Source organism: Festucalex cinctus, chromosome 7 (genome assembly GCF_051991245.1).
Source record: "Festucalex cinctus isolate MCC-2025b chromosome 7, RoL_Fcin_1.0, whole genome shotgun sequence".
Taxonomy (NCBI): Eukaryota; Metazoa; Chordata; class Actinopteri; order Syngnathiformes; family Syngnathidae; genus Festucalex; species Festucalex cinctus.
In genome coordinates this window covers 10,719,539-10,734,980 of record NC_135417.1, presented here as the reverse complement: position 1 = coordinate 10,734,980, position 15,442 = coordinate 10,719,539, and the positions used below count along the sequence as shown (strand labels likewise).

The window sequence follows — 15,442 nt, the reverse complement described above, 5'->3', positions numbered from 1 at the left end:
TGGTCGGAGGGGATTTGATGAACATCTGGCCCGAGCCTTAATCTGAATATTTGAATAAGCGAATGATGTGTAAACATGTCGCTATGGTTAACGTTCCCTTCAAGAGTCGTCTGTTTGATCGCTGTTGCAGTTTGCGCATTCGCCAAGGACGTGTCGCATCCTTTCCGTCTCGTTCGTTTCGAATGTACAGTCAGACATTACACTTCACGCATCTGCTATCTGCTCTCATATGCGCGCACACCTCCCACAGTCTTTTCACGTTTCCTCTTTTTTTTTTTTCTCCCCCTTCTCCTCTCCCTCCCTTCTTTTGCAGTGTTGCCATAGGCATCGGTTTCTATGGCAACAGCGAGGCTAATGATGGGATGTATCAGTTGACCTCGTCTCTCCTCACAGCCAATTACACGCTAGCTTCCATCGATTTGCTGGTGAGTGGCGCTCTCCGCAAGTAAAATGTCATGCAGGATCCCTGCCCAGCTTGACGCCGCTTGTGTGTGCGTGTTGAGTGTGACACAAAATGGCATACAAATGTCTTTCTGATTGATTCCCCCCCCCCCCCCCCCCCCGGTCAAACAGTGGTTAGTGTGTCACTCTGCTAATTGTCCTCCTTCCGGAGCACTGTGTTAATGTTACAGGTCAGTCAAATCCATCTATTATGCCTTTGCAGTTGGGACTATCATGTCACAGTTCTAAACGTTGTCGATATTGGACAAAAATGTGACATAAATCTGATAGCAGACATATTGAACTATTCAAAATGTTTATTTGGCCCATCTCAGGCAACTTCTGATTTGATAAACTTTACATTTGGGATTAAAAAGTGGACTATAGGCCGTGTACAGGAAGAAAAAAAAGCTGAAACAACAGCCCAGCAACAATAATAAACATGTGACATTAACACCTCAGACTGTCAAGTCAAAAGTGAATTTGACACAATGAATCAGCATTTTGCTCATTTACTGCGGTAAAAGCCGGTGTCAAAATAAGTGAGTAAGGCATGTGAGCTACTTTGAAGTGCAGTTGCACGGCAAGGAAGAAAATAAAAGTACGCTGAATGTTTGATGAACTTCAGGACCGCTGAGTACAGGTGCTGCTGATCTGATCTGAGTTGCGCTATTAGGAGGATGGTCTGCTCCACTTAAGCACACAAACACACGTGCGCACACACACTTAGGTAAAAAAGTTGACTTCTTCATTAACTCTGTTATATCCTCCTGACTACCAGCAATTCAAATTTGTCCTCTGTAGTGGACATTTTTACACCTGAACATCTCCCACCCTGTGCACATGATTGAATGAACTCCTTTTGTGCTCTATAGAGGACAATCAGCACTTTTCAATGATACGAAATGTGTAGGGGTGGGGCTTTGCTACCTTTGATTGCATCATAAAAGAAAATGGCTTCCCTCAGTGCAAACACTTTATATTGAACAAATTTAGGCTTCAAATGTTAGCATGTTTTCTATAAGCCTCTTAAGAACACATTAAAGTATTGTTTGAATTATTTTAACTGTATTTGAGCTTATCATTTAATTAAAAAAAAAAAGTCCTTTGTAGTGGACATATCATAACTTAAAAATAAAATCTTTTTTTTTTCTTTTTTTTTTCAAAAAATGTATTTTGCAGTATTCCAGTTACTTCATAAAGACTGGGGAATATCAAAATAAACATGACTGGACAATATATTCTTTTTTTCCTGGTAGTCAGGAGGATATAAAAATGCAGCCACACATGAAAAAAGATGGTACATTAAAATAAAAAAAAAGTGATTCTATTATTCATTCATTATAGTCACGGACCTGATCCTATATTGTTTCATTCAAAAGTTGAGTTAGTAAGAAATAAACAAATTATTGTCACGACAAAGGAAAAAAACTACAGCTTACCTTTTGTATGTTTTTCAAATTAGACGGACAATTTTTGAGTACTAGAATCTGATTTATTCATTTTAGGATGGCAAAAGAAAATCTTGATTCTTGGCTTTGACAAGCATTTCTCTTACATAAGACTTAAGTACGTTACTCAAATAAGGACTGTAACAAAGTGTAATTGTAGTTTATGTCCCACCACGAGTGAGGTTGCACCTAAGCGATAACGGCAATTCCCAAACTGTCCCCACAAAGTTGTAAGCATGCAATTGTCACCAAGTTGCAAAGTCTTGAACTTTTGTCCATATAGAAGAATGTGTTAGTCAACTTACTGAAGTACTTGAGGCATACTTGTGGCGCAGACAAAGGAGGATCTTCATTTATCTGTCGCAAATCCAGCCGCAGCTTTACAGCATGCCAAATTTGTGGTTTACTCACATCCTCCTCCTCCTCCTCCCTTTTCCAGATTTCGGACACGATCAATGGTCTGCAGCTGTCCGTCTCGGGCCCACTGACCACAATGGAGGAGATGTTTACGGGCAGCAAACCCTTCCTGGTTTCCACGCGGAACTGCCGGCGGTTATCCGAGAACGTCATCAATCTGCTCTCGTCCATCTCCGTGGCTCGGTCCGGCTTGGACGCGGGGCTGGCCAACGACAGCGGCGTCAGCGGGGCCTCCATCATACCTTTGACCCCCGTGCCGCCCTCGGTGGCCCCCACGGTGGCGCCCTCGGGCGGCCTGCTGCCCGGCCCCTTTTCACCCGGCTGGGCCGCCAACACGTTAATGATGAATGAGGACTACAGGTGAGGGGGAGCCACACACAAGAATATAATCGTTTGGAATTTGTCGTAAAGTGTTGTTTTAGATTTTGTTTGGACTTTTTGTTTTTCAAATACAGTTGCCTTTTATTGTTTTGTTTTTTTGTGTGTAGGTTTGCTAGTTTGTTTGTTTTTTAATGCAAAATTTTAGTGGTTCAGCATTCACAGATGTCTGCCAACAGATTTTTTTATATATATATTTTTTAATATATAGCTTTATGCCACCTCATCATAAAACAGGTGCCGTCACTTCAAGTTTTCCTTGACTTGACTAGAGAGGGGTGGTTGCTGCCCTGTTTACTTGTTAATTTTTAATCAATTAATAATAATTTAAAAAAAATACATTTTTTTTTTGAGAGTGGAGATAATGGTTTAATTCTTACACTATTTTGAAGCTTAATTTTATTTACTTGTTAATTTGTAATCAATTAATTAATAATAATTAATTTAAAAAACACTAAATGTATTTTTGAGAGTGGAGATAATGGTTTAATTCTTACACTATTTTGAAGTCTCATTTTATTTGCTTGTTAATTTTTAATCAGTTCATTAATGATAATTAATTAAAAAATAATGATTTATTTTTTGAGAGTGGAGATAATGGTTTAATTCTTACACTGTTTTGAAGCCTCGTTTTATTTACTTGTTTTTTTATATCAGTTAATCATAAAAAATAATACATTCTTTTTTTGAGAGTGGAGATAATGGTTTAATTCTTACACTATTTTGAAGTCTCATTTTATTTGCTTGTTAATTTTTAATCAGTTCATTAATGATAATTGATTAAAAAATAATGATTTATTTTTTGAGAGTGGAGATAATGGTTTAATTCTTACACTGTTTTGAAGCCTCGTTTTATTTACTTGTTTTTTTATATCAGTTAATCATAAAAAATAATACATTCTTTTTTTGAGAGTGGAGATAATGGTTTTATTCTTACACTATTTTGAAGTCAGATTTTATTTGTTAATTTTTAATTTTTAAAAGTTAGCTCAAAAAGTCTCAATAGACACTTTTAAAAGTCTTTATTCTTTTTTTTTTTTTTTTTTAAAGAATTCTAGCCAAACCGCACATAAATGTGTCGTTTCTTCATTTGGGTTTTTGTGGGAGTCCATTAAAAACTTCCCTTTTAATGGCACCATTTGGCTTTTAACCGCACATTATGTCCCTCAATGCATTGTGAGATTTATCCATCTCACAACAGCTGGACTTGAGTGCGCCTTTACATAAACAAACCGCGCAAACGAGAAAATGATGCACTTGAACAGCCCTTTTGACCACAACATCCTAACCACGCATTCCTGTCCCCAGGAAAGGAAAGCGCTGTGTTTACATGCCTTTGCTAAACCTTGGAAATAAATAAAGGGAAAATCTTTGCCGGTTCATGTTTTTTAGGTGGTTGTCATACGTCATGCTGCTGCTGCTCGACCTCATCGTGTGTCTGTTCATCCTGCTGGGGCTGGCCAAGCAAGCGCGATGGCTGCTCATTTTGTGCGTAAACAAAACACGCATTTGCGTCTTCGTCCACATGTGTGCCCCTTCTGACGTGTTTGCACTATTTTCCTGCAGGATGACGGTGCTGGCCTGGCTGGCTCTCTTCCTAAGCTGGGGCTCGCTGAGCCTGGAGACGGCCACCGTGGTGGTGAGTGGACGCCGTAAAAACGATCTGATGGAAAGATGAGCTGAAAGTGGAGAAAATGGGGATGTAATAAGTGACAGAAGTACTCAAGCTTGGTACTGAATTCAATCACTTCCATTGACAGCTATGGATGTTATCGATCCATTTGAACTGCGCTGGCAGTGAGAACTTTAAGTTAACTCATTCACTGCCACTGAATTGAAAATCAATTGTTAATTTAATGTATTTTTTTTTATTCATTTTATTTTAATACTGTACATCAGGAGTGTCCAAACTTTTTCATTTGAGGGCCACATACAGAAAATCAGAAGGACCTAAGGGCCGCATAATGTTCTGAAGAGAAATTGTGTTTAGTCCTAAAAATGGTACAAATAATTTATTTGTGCTTTTGCATTAGAAAAATGCTACAGTATATAAACCAATTGGATTTTTTCATTTTAGTTAGATTTTATTAGTTTTCAGGGTGGTTCTGTTAGTTTGTATTAGTTTAGTTCTTTAAAAAAAAAAAAAAAAAGTTTAGTTTTTTAGTTTCAGTATTAGAGTTATTTTTTTTTTTATTTTTTTTTTTTTAAATGTGTATTGTGCGCAATATTTAAAAAACACCATGTGAGCAACGTCATCTTTTGGTGCTTTTCTATTGGCTGCTGCTAGATGACATCACTTCTGTGTGATATACTTTCAAACGTCATTATTCCGGTTTATATCAAAATAAATCGACTAAAAATCACATTAATAATCATCCCCAAAGGCTCATGCATTCAATTAATTACCAAAGACTGAAACGAAGGACATGTTTGCTATAATTCTAGTTAGTTTTAGTTAGTTTTGTAAACATCAAATGTAGTTTCAATTAGTTTTTGTTTCTTAACAAGCATTTTCGTTTTTATTTAATTTCGGTAACAATATTGTTTCTTGAATTTTAGTTTTAGTTTTTTCATTAGTTTTTCGTCAACTGAAATAACCTTTAATGGCACCTGCTTTTCGATACCCTCCCTTCTTACTTTGACCATCTCCAAACATTTTTGTTTTGTTTATTTTATTTGAACTGAGTCAAATGCCATTTTTAGCATACGTCGCAGGCCACTGAAAAATGGACGGCGGGCCGCAAATGACCGCTGGGCCGTAGTTTGGACACCCCTGCTGTACATTAACAAAGTATTTGTACTTTTTTTTTTTTTGTTACTTATTTTTTCGTTTGGTGAGCTTGACCCCGGACGGCAGGCCGAGCCGCAGCCAGCGTGCGAGCTCTCCGCACCCATTGTGTCGAACCGAGAACCTCAAAGGGAGCGCCGCAGTGATGGCAGAGCCCCAAAAAGGCAGCAAAATTGGGGCAGAGATTAAAAATTCAATGCGCGTGTGCACGAGCAGCGTCTGCGAGCAAGTCGTGCGCCGGTGGATGCGTGGGCGTTTGGCTCGGAGACGTAAAAAGATGGAAGATGAAGGGAAGTGCTCGGAGCGGGAGCGAGGGCGGAGGGAGGACGACGACTCGGAAAGATGGCGGAAGACGAGGAGGAGAGGCTGCGAACCAACGGCGGCTTCACGCCTCTCTCCTCGGGCCCTCTGGGGATTTCGCTCGGATCAAACGCGAACGGCAAAAGTGCAATCCGTTGACAGCGAAACGGGAGGAAGTCGTAACCTTTTTTGACATTTATTGGGAGCGTTTCATCTCCATTTCCAGCTTTGGCCGCGAAAGAATGTGTAAAGAGGCCAAATAGTGGCTGTTTTTCTGCTCTGCTGCCTGTTTTGTGTCACGCGGAGCTGGTGGGAGATGTCCCAAAGCCTGTTAGTCCACACAGAGACGCTCTGTCCCTGGCTAGTGATAAGGAAACAAAGGGCTCGCTGTGGGCCGGCCCAGTTTTTTTTATGTCCTTGGTGGCCACTTTTACCCGCCAGAGCGGGGCCCCTCTGTGGGACTATCACTCCCTCTTCTGGTGAGTGCATACAGCAGGGTGCAGTAGTTTATTATGCAGCAGCCTTTATTGAGTCATTAGAAAAATCTAACAGCACACCACCAAACAACAATATTACTCAACTAACTCAACATTATTTATAAAGCGCTTTAATTACAGGCATTGCTGTATACAAAGTGTTGTACATAAACATAAATATCGGTTGTGCAGTAAAGAATAAGGTAACAAAACAAGAACAAAGCAAACATTTTGAAGTGCGTATACAGGTTTGTTTGTTGTTTTTTTTTAACAAATAAATACATTTTACATCAGTATATTAATAAGAAGTAGGCGAGTGAATAAAAAAAATAAATAAATGCATAAATAATACCAAGTTTGAAGTGCAAACGGAACGCTCGTTGTGTTGCAGTTACAGATTCATTTGTTTTGATAAACGTTTCCACAATGAAAGCGTGATGTTCACCAGTCCAATTCATGGCATCAACTGAAAAAGAAACAAAAAATAATGGCACTATACAGGAACAAAACAAAAAGGCATTATACGTACTTTTTGAAAATAAAAACACTGCTTTATTTCTTTACTTTATTTGTCGTTTATTAAACCTACAAATGTGTCGGATCATTTTGCCTGACCCTGTACATGGAGATGTCGTTCTTTGCGGAGGATAAAGAATATATTCTGGTATGCCTGAAATTGGTCAAATGGTGGCTAGTGTCTTTGTTGGGTCACTTGTACCTTATAAAAAATAAAAATAAAAAAATAAACAGTAAAAATATAATACTATATGATTAAAGAAATACGGTTAAACTGTTTTTCCTTAACTGCCAACTTGTCCACCACGCTTTTCTTACTTTCAGCTTCTCCATCTTTCTCATGGACACAGGTCTGGGGTACATTACGAAAAAAACAACAATTTACATAACTCTGAGTTATTAGCTAGAGCCTTAACCTAAGAAAAGCATGTGAAAAGACTGAACTGTTGGGAATAAACACGACTTCATGGAAACAAAATGATCATCAAAAGAAGAAAAAAAACTGGCTTATGTTACCAAACACTGCTTCATTCAAGTTGGTATTTTGCCTTTTATTTATTTACGTACATGAAAATGAATCTGCATGTAAACGTGTCTTTGTGGCGGACCAGGTCCTTCTGCATCGAAGCGATTCTAGTTTTAACAAAGTTGGCTTACTCAAATGTATCTTATCCTATTTGCATTCATTTTTGTCTCGAAAAAATGTCCAGCCTTTTCAATCTTGAGGTGACATAATGCCACACGGCTCCCGCGGAGTGAGGGAAGAAGGGGAGGAGTTTTACAAACCCTTTCGGCAGTTCAGCGTCCAAGAGTTGATATCTTCACAAGCTATTTTTCAACACCTTAAATTGATGAATCATTTGTGAAAATAATGTGCGGCCGACCAATACTATCGAAATTAACCGTGTTTTGCCTAAATATTAAAATTTAGGTTGTGAATGTAGGTCAGTTGTTCTGATAGCGTTTCGACCAACAAAAAAAGGCCGCTCATGTACAGCATATTGACGATTTGGAGGCCTTTATGCTAATATGCGAAGGCTGGTGTAGGTTTATTGACGACATCAGCGTTGCGTCAATTTGTGGCCGCGCGCCATCTGCATCCTGTCGGATATGTCAGGAGGGAAGTATGTCACTCGGTCAGCGTGTCTGCTTAACGCCATCTCTCTTTCTTCTTTCCTCGTCAGGCCCTCAGCGACTTCTGCACCGATCCAAACATGTTTGTGCTCAACTCCACAAACTTCAACACGGGAACCAGCTCAGGTATCCCTTTGCCAACCCCGCCCCCAACCAAAACAAAACCAAAAAAACAAACCTGGTTGTTGTTGTTTGCTCTCTCTGTCGTGCCCACATCACCACAATGATGCTGGATAATCCCACATGACCTCCTTTGTGTTCTCGCTCTGTTTGCCGCTCAGATGTGCTGGATTATTACCTGACCTGCAGCCGACGCATGAACAGTCCGTTCCAGCAGGTACCAAGAGTTCTATACCTTCCCTGTATAATATGCCCATGCATGAGCACAGCACTTACACGATCTAATGAGTGCCACTAGTGAGCTCTATCCAAAATTCTAAACAAAACAAAAAAATAAATAAATAAACAAATAGATATAAATAATAAATAAATAATAATAATATGAAATAAATATAAATAATAAATAAATAATGATAAAATGAAATAAAAATTAATAAATACATAATAAAATAAAAAAATAATACATAAATAAAGTATAATAAATAATACATACATAAATAAAAATAAATAAGATAAAATAATTATTTTAGGAGGGTGACTATGTAAAAAGTCTAAAAGTTTTGCAGCATTTTTTGCTTTAATTTCATAATCTGTGCTGCTCCTTCTGGTGTGCATGCCATGGCCACCTGGGGGCAGTATAATGCAGATACGGTTATATACATGGAGTTGGTCACAAGTTACTCCTTTGTCAGCAACAGTAATATTTGTCGTTCTTTGCAGAAGATAAAAAAATGTCTTTGAATATTTGTCACATTACTATTAGACAACATTAACTCTTAAATTGATTGATTGAATTTTTATTTTTTATTTTAATTATTATTATTATTATTATTATTATTATTATTATTATTATTAATTAAATCTCTGGTGTAACCTTATTTATTGATTTAATTATTTTTTATTTTATTATCTGTTCTTATTGCTGCTGGATATGTAAATTTCCTAGAGGGAGCCATCCCAAAGAGATCAATAAAGTCAAGTCTAAGTCTAAATTAAACTTAAACTTAAATTAAAAGTGTGATTTATATGATGAGGGGGGAATCCGGATTCATTGGGTTACATGCATTTCAAGTCCTTTCTGTAAACGCAGAATTTCCAAAACGTTCTTACCTGGACTTGATTACAAGTGTACTAATGCTCACTTGATGTTAGCGATCGGACTGCATTTCAAACTTAATGTCATAATGTCTTGCTGGAGTGCGACACTCATCAATAAATCTTCACGCTCCGTCTTCAGCTCCTCACCCAGTCGCAGAGGGCGCTGTCCAACATCCACACGCACCTTTCCAGCGTGGAACGTAACGCCCTCACGCAGTTCCCCAAAGCTGAGGTGGGTTCAAGTCATCCTGAAAAAAAAATCAGTCATCATGTACTTGTATTAATTTAATTAATTTCCCACTCATGGGACACTTTGCAGAAATCACTCAGGGATGTTCAACAGATTCTCAACAGCACAGAGGGCAACTTCCATCAGTTGGTGGCGCTGCTGAACTGCCGAGGCCTCAACAAGGTGAGACGCAGTGAATTTGGTTGCTGGCCGTTCAGTGGGGACATAATCCAGAACAATCTCAACGTCACACTTCTAGAAGCCGTACTGTACATCATCAATCCACATTGTTTTTTTTGTTTTGTTTTTTATAACGTGTAGGACTACATCGACTCACTGAAAGGTTTATGCTATGACGGGATGGAGGGACTGCTCTACCTCTCGCTGTACTCGTTCCTCTCGGCTCTGGCCTTCACTGCCATTCTTTGCTCTCTGCCCGGTGCCTGGAGGAGCTTCCCAAGGTGAGGGAGGATGACAAAAAAATAAATAAAAAATGTCATCTTACTGTTACCCCAGATTATAAGTATGTTCTCATGTTACACAATTTTAGCTTTGCCGCTGTAGTTTTAATGTGTGACGTCACATTACAACAGGTAAGTTAATTTCAAAATAGACGTGGTGGAAATTCCCACATTGCTATTGAAATACTGAAATGGCTAGCGCATTGTCTTCTACTAGCTGGCTAGCTATTATATTTTGTTATTTTACTGCTACAATTCAACCAAACATACATATGAGAAAATGTCTGCCATCAAGCTGATGCAGGAAGTTTGGTTCCTCAATCTTTTACTTTGAATACTATGTCTCGCGAAGCTTTGACAGCATCCACTCGATTTAGATCAAATTCTGCCACCTGGAATATTCCTGCCCTTGTTTATTAATGTTGTTCACCTGCATATCACTAGCATCATTCTTTATTTTGGTCTGCTGTCACACTGAGTGCTCCCATGCATGTTTAAATCAGCAACAAAAAAACAAAAAACAAAAAAAAGACTTAAATAATTACCGGTCCTATTAATGTTTCATCGTGATCCACCTTCTCTCTGTTAGCCATCCATCCTCACACATCTCCATCTCTCTCTCTTCCATGGCCGCCGTTTCGCCAGCGATTCGGAAGAGTACGAGGACTCGGACAGCGAGAGTGAGGACCCCTTCACCACCCATCAGGCACGTAGACAGACGGCCTCGGGGTCTCAGCGCGGGGCCATGGCCCCCTTCTATAATTACCCGGGGGCCGGGTGGACACCCCCCTTTTCTAGCGCGCCGCCCCTTCCGTGAGTAACACCAGACACACGGACACGCAGACAGACAGACAGACAGACAGAAACTTCCAGATGTTGCAGTAGAGTCCAGAAAGCAAACAAATCATGTGTAGGCTCACATATTTTACATATACCGACCAGCAACAATATTAGGTACGCTTGCACAATCTAATGAAATCTAATTGAAGGGTGGTACCAAAGGTTAGCTGTAATTTGCAGTGGTGTAAAACAACTCTTTATCTATCTAGCTAGCAATGTAGCTTGTTATCTAGCTATCACGCTAGCGAACCTTCTATCTATCTCGCTCTCTCTAGCTAGCTAACCTTCTGTCTAGCTCTCTCTCTCTCTAGCTCGCTAACCTTCGATCTAGGACTCTCTAGCTAGCTAACCTTCTACCTAGCGCTCTCTCTAGCTAGCTAACTTTCTATCTAGCACTCTCTCTAGCTAGCTAACCTTCTACCTAGCACTCTTGCTAGCAAGCTGACCTTCTATCTAGCTCTCACGCTAGCTAACTTTCTACCTAGCGCTCTCTTTAGCTAGCTAATCTTCTACCTAGCGCGCTCTCTAGCTAGCTAACCTTCTACCTAGCTCTCTCTCGAGCTGGGATAACGTTATATCTAGCTCTCTCTCTCTCTCTCTCTCTCTCTCTCTCTCTCTCTCTCTCTCGCTCTCTCTCTCGCTCTCTCTCTAGCTAGATAACCTTTGATCTAGCTCTCTCTCTAGCTAGCTATCATTATTTTTACTATTATTAGCCGTAGCCAGTGGTGTCAAATCCAGGACCAGTAAGTAAAAATCTGGCCACAGTTTGGTTTTAGCAACAAGTGCTTCTACTCAAGAGCTCGTTTACCTGCCAAACTGTGGCAGTTTTTTTTACTTTCTCGACCTTGATTTGATACTCCTAGTAGTATGAGCACAAGTACTAGTAGTAGTTGTGATAGAAGTAGTATAAATAGTAGTGAAAGGTAGTACAAATAGTCGCTGTTGTAGAAATTTTCGTAGAAACAGTATTGAAAGTAGTTTGGGAACTAGTAGTAGTACAGGTAGTATTGGAGATAGTAGAAAAAGTATTGATGTGGTGGAAGTAGTAGGAGTTGATGTAGAAGTAGTAGCATAGTTGAAGAAATTGTAATAGATGATGTAGAAATTGAAATATTAGTAGCATTGCATAAAGTAGTAGTAATAGTGGTAGTTTGTGAGTGAATGCAGTATTACACCACTGCAACTTACAACAGCAATCAAAGTGAAATGAAAAGCTCTCTTACTGAGCATTATTTGTGGGGGTTTTTTGTTTTTTTTTCATCCCGCTCTCTTTTGGGATCTGGTTGGATTGTGCAGGTGTCCCTAATGTTGTGTCCGCTCAGTCTGCATTCCAATTCCACGTTCCCCCTCCATCATATCCAAGTTTGACTCGAAGTAGGACACACGAGAGGAGAGGCAGTCAGCGAGCCTCGTCACACTTGCTCGCAGCACCACGCGCTGTTACACACGCAGCACTCTAGTCGCTCCTGCGCAGACAGACACACAGACAGGTCAACATGGACGACAGTGTAGACAGAGGAGCGGACACAACTGCAGAGGCCTGTCTGTCTGTCTGTCTGTCCGTCCGTCTGTCTGCCCGTGTGTCTGTCCAATCCGTCCGTCTGTCTCGAGTGTTTTCAGGACAGACCACGCAGGCCCGATTATTATTTTCTTTTTTCTTTCCCCTTTTCCCCCCTCGACTCGAAATTGCGGCGTCACGATCTCCACCTAGTAAGACCACTGCTGTTTTTTTTGTTTTTTGTTTGTTTTTTTAGGGGAATTTGAGGGGTGGGGGTAAATTGGCAAGAAAACCCGTGTAGGTACTGACCTTTCCCCACCCTCCGCATCACTTGTCATCACTTGTCTGCTCACTGTGATCTCTCTTGGCTTTTTTTTTTTTTTTTTTCCTCTCCATGACTCGTCACACTTCTAACATCTTTTAAGCGCAGTCACACTACGGAAAGCCATTTGATTCCATATATTAGTACATTGTTTGTCCTCACTACTAAGACAGTTGAGGGCACTGGTAGACCAACTGTCTTACTAGGAATGTTTTTACCAATCATGTATGACGTTTCTGCACACTAGTACGACAACTAAATGTTGCAAAATTGTGCACTAGCAGACATCAGCGCGCTACTAGTAGTACTTGTGAGGCGTGAGATGCTAACGAGTCGAATTTTAAAATGCCACTACTAGTGCTAGTAGCATGCAGTTGTCAACTAGTGCACACTTATGTTTCACTAGCGCAATTTAGTTGTCCTACTAGTACGTTATTCCAAGTGTGTGGCCGAGTTCTACTCAGTGCATCTAATTGTCTCGCTAGCGCGGACAAAAAGCGTACGAGCACATATCAAGGTTATGGAATGAAAGATAGTTTAGGTCCATGCACTAGTATGCGCTTTGTCCTCACTACTAAGACAAATGATGTGCTGTACACCTTTTTTTTTTTTTTTTTTTTTTTTTTTTTTAATATACTACTGTATGACATTTCTGCATACAAGTAGGATAACTAGTGACATTTACTGTAAGGCAACATTGTTCACTAGTTACAAATGCATGCTACTAGTCGTACTAGTGAAGTTTTAACCAGTAGAATTTTGTCAGTAGTTATACTAGTAGCATGCAGTTATTAACACATGGAAGAGTTGTGCCTCACTAGTAGTTTTTCCACGACTAGTTCTACTTTTGGCCTGCTAGATCACAATTTAAGCTACTAGTTGACTCTTGTGCTGCACTAACAACACTACTAAGTCCAATTAAGTAGGCAGGCGTCATTCTGTAGTCTAGTAGCCTCTATTAACATGTAGTTGTTAATACAAAATTGTCCTACAAATGAAGACAAATACCGTATTTGTACGCGGACCTTAAATGAATACTTGACTCATTGAGCCATTTTCAGCAGTAAATAGTTAATTTTTTGTCTATAATTAATGTGGTAACATCATTATTTTTCATGTGCAATTAGTACCTTTAAAAACAAATGTTTTCTACTTGCTGTCGACTGATGATGACATCACTTGTGCTCAGTTTGCTGACCAAACCCAGAACACAGGTGAGCCATGATTGGCCGTGACCTACTTCCTCAGCACAGGTGATGTCATCATCAGTCGACAGCAAGTAAAAAAAAATACTTAAAAATACTTTTTACTTTTCACTGCTGAAAATTGTGCGATGAGTCAAATATCCCTTTCAACGGATCTCGAAGCTGTTCGATGTTGAAATCCAGCTTAAGATCACACTAGACTTAGACTTGACTTGACTTTATTGATCCCTTTGGGATGGCTCCCTCTGGGAAATTTACATATCCAGCAGCAATAAGAACAGATAATAAAATTTTAAAAAAAATCAATCAATAAATAAAGTTATTACACCAGAGATTGAATTAATAATAATAAAATAAAATAAAAAAAATAAAAATTAAAAAGCAGCACAAGTAGTAGTAAGACAGTTGTTGTAAAGTGCTGAATTGTCTTACTAGTGAGGACAAAAAGTGTATAAGTTAAAAACGAATATGAAATACGCCAATATTCGAGGAAGGCAATCATGTAATAGTTTCACTGCATGCCACAAACATTTGGTACAATTGTGCAAACTATTCGTATATCTCTTTAGGCCTGGCTTCTGTATACGCATATGAAGAAGAAATTATCATCATTTTGCTTTGCCTCACAGCAAAGTGACGATATAATAATGACCATGAAATTGGATCTTATTGTATTGCACAGGTGTACCTAAGTGGCTCGCGCACGCACAATAATCAGTCCACTTCTCTGCTGAGTTGGAGTACTTCGGCCCCCCGAAAAAAACCCAAAATCTTTCTGGGGTTCCATCACGCGTTCACGAGCGCGTCAAGTGAAAAGCATGCCGATGCGTGGATGCGTGCGCCTCCAGTCGGAAGCGGAGATGCACGGCGAGTGAAAAATGAGAGCGAGAGCGAGTTTTTGGTTGTGCGCTTGATCTCTAACCGCTGATTCTCCCTCTTCCCTTTTTTACCTGCCCTCGACTCCCGTGCCACCGCCACCGTCTCCCGTCTTTCTCGACGTGTCTTCTTCATCCTCCATCCCTCCTCTTCCTCCTCCTCCTCCTCCCCTTGTCTTCTTTCTACTCTCTCTACGCAGGACTCCAAACGTTTCCTCCAATGGCAACCCTGGCTATGAGAGCCTCCCCTTGACTGACAGGCAGTCCCCACCCCCCTCTGTGAGTTCCTCTGTTCTTGTGTGTGCCATTTTGATCATCGTGCTCGTCGCTAGTGCAGGATTGGGGACACTTTGTTTTACTTTTATCATTTTGTTTTTTTAAACAATGCACTCAATTGAACTCTGCTCTGGGACTGTGCCCTGCCATGAATATTCACGAGTACTTGGTGACCCCAAGATGGCGGCAAAGCACTATTTTTGGCTATATTAAGCTCCTCAATTCACTACACCAGACAGTCTCCTCCAAAAGTTTTGGAACGGCAATTCCTGTTTTTGTTGTGAAGACATTTGGGTCTCAGACCAAAAGATGAATATGAGACAAAAGTTGAAGTTCTCAAAAGTATTGAAACAGACATTATTAAATTAATTAAGCTTAAAGTGAATATGACATAACAGCATCAACTTTACTGCAGCCTCTTTCAGTTTTTGCTTCCTTTATGGGTGTTTCTCCTTTCAGTCTCCTCTTCAGGAGGTCAAACGCATGCTCTATTTATTGGGTTAAAGTCCAGTGATTGATATGATTCGTCATATCGTCTTCATCTTTTGATCTGAAACCCAAACGTCTTAATTATACAACAAAAACAATTCAATTGACCAATATTTTTGGAGGAGACT

The 15,442-nt window shown here is 39.8% G+C and overlaps 1 protein-coding gene across 4 annotated transcripts in view; it reads left to right on the top strand.

Annotated features, from left to right (window-relative positions):
• The window catches only part of ttyh1 (tweety family member 1), a 30,130-nt gene that overhangs the window by 12,594 nt on the left and 2,094 nt on the right, over window positions 1-15,442 (top strand). Inside the window, exons 4-14 of one of the 4 annotated variants that reach the window (XM_077526874.1) lie at window positions 314-425; window positions 2,332-2,669; window positions 4,080-4,175; window positions 4,254-4,326; window positions 7,952-8,027; window positions 8,183-8,238; window positions 9,259-9,351; window positions 9,439-9,531; window positions 9,670-9,809; window positions 10,455-10,622; window positions 14,750-14,828. In XM_077526874.1, coding sequence (XP_077383000.1) covers window positions 314-425; window positions 2,332-2,669; window positions 4,080-4,175; window positions 4,254-4,326; window positions 7,952-8,027; window positions 8,183-8,238; window positions 9,259-9,351; window positions 9,439-9,531; window positions 9,670-9,809; window positions 10,455-10,622; window positions 14,750-14,828 — 1,324 coding nt within the window. The remainder of the gene's footprint in view (window positions 1-313; window positions 426-2,331; window positions 2,670-4,079; window positions 4,176-4,253; window positions 4,327-7,951; window positions 8,028-8,182; window positions 8,239-9,258; window positions 9,352-9,438; window positions 9,532-9,669; window positions 9,810-10,454; window positions 10,623-14,749; window positions 14,829-15,442) is intronic. The other 3 variants (XM_077526877.1, XM_077526875.1, XM_077526876.1) reach the window with 3 other exon arrangements.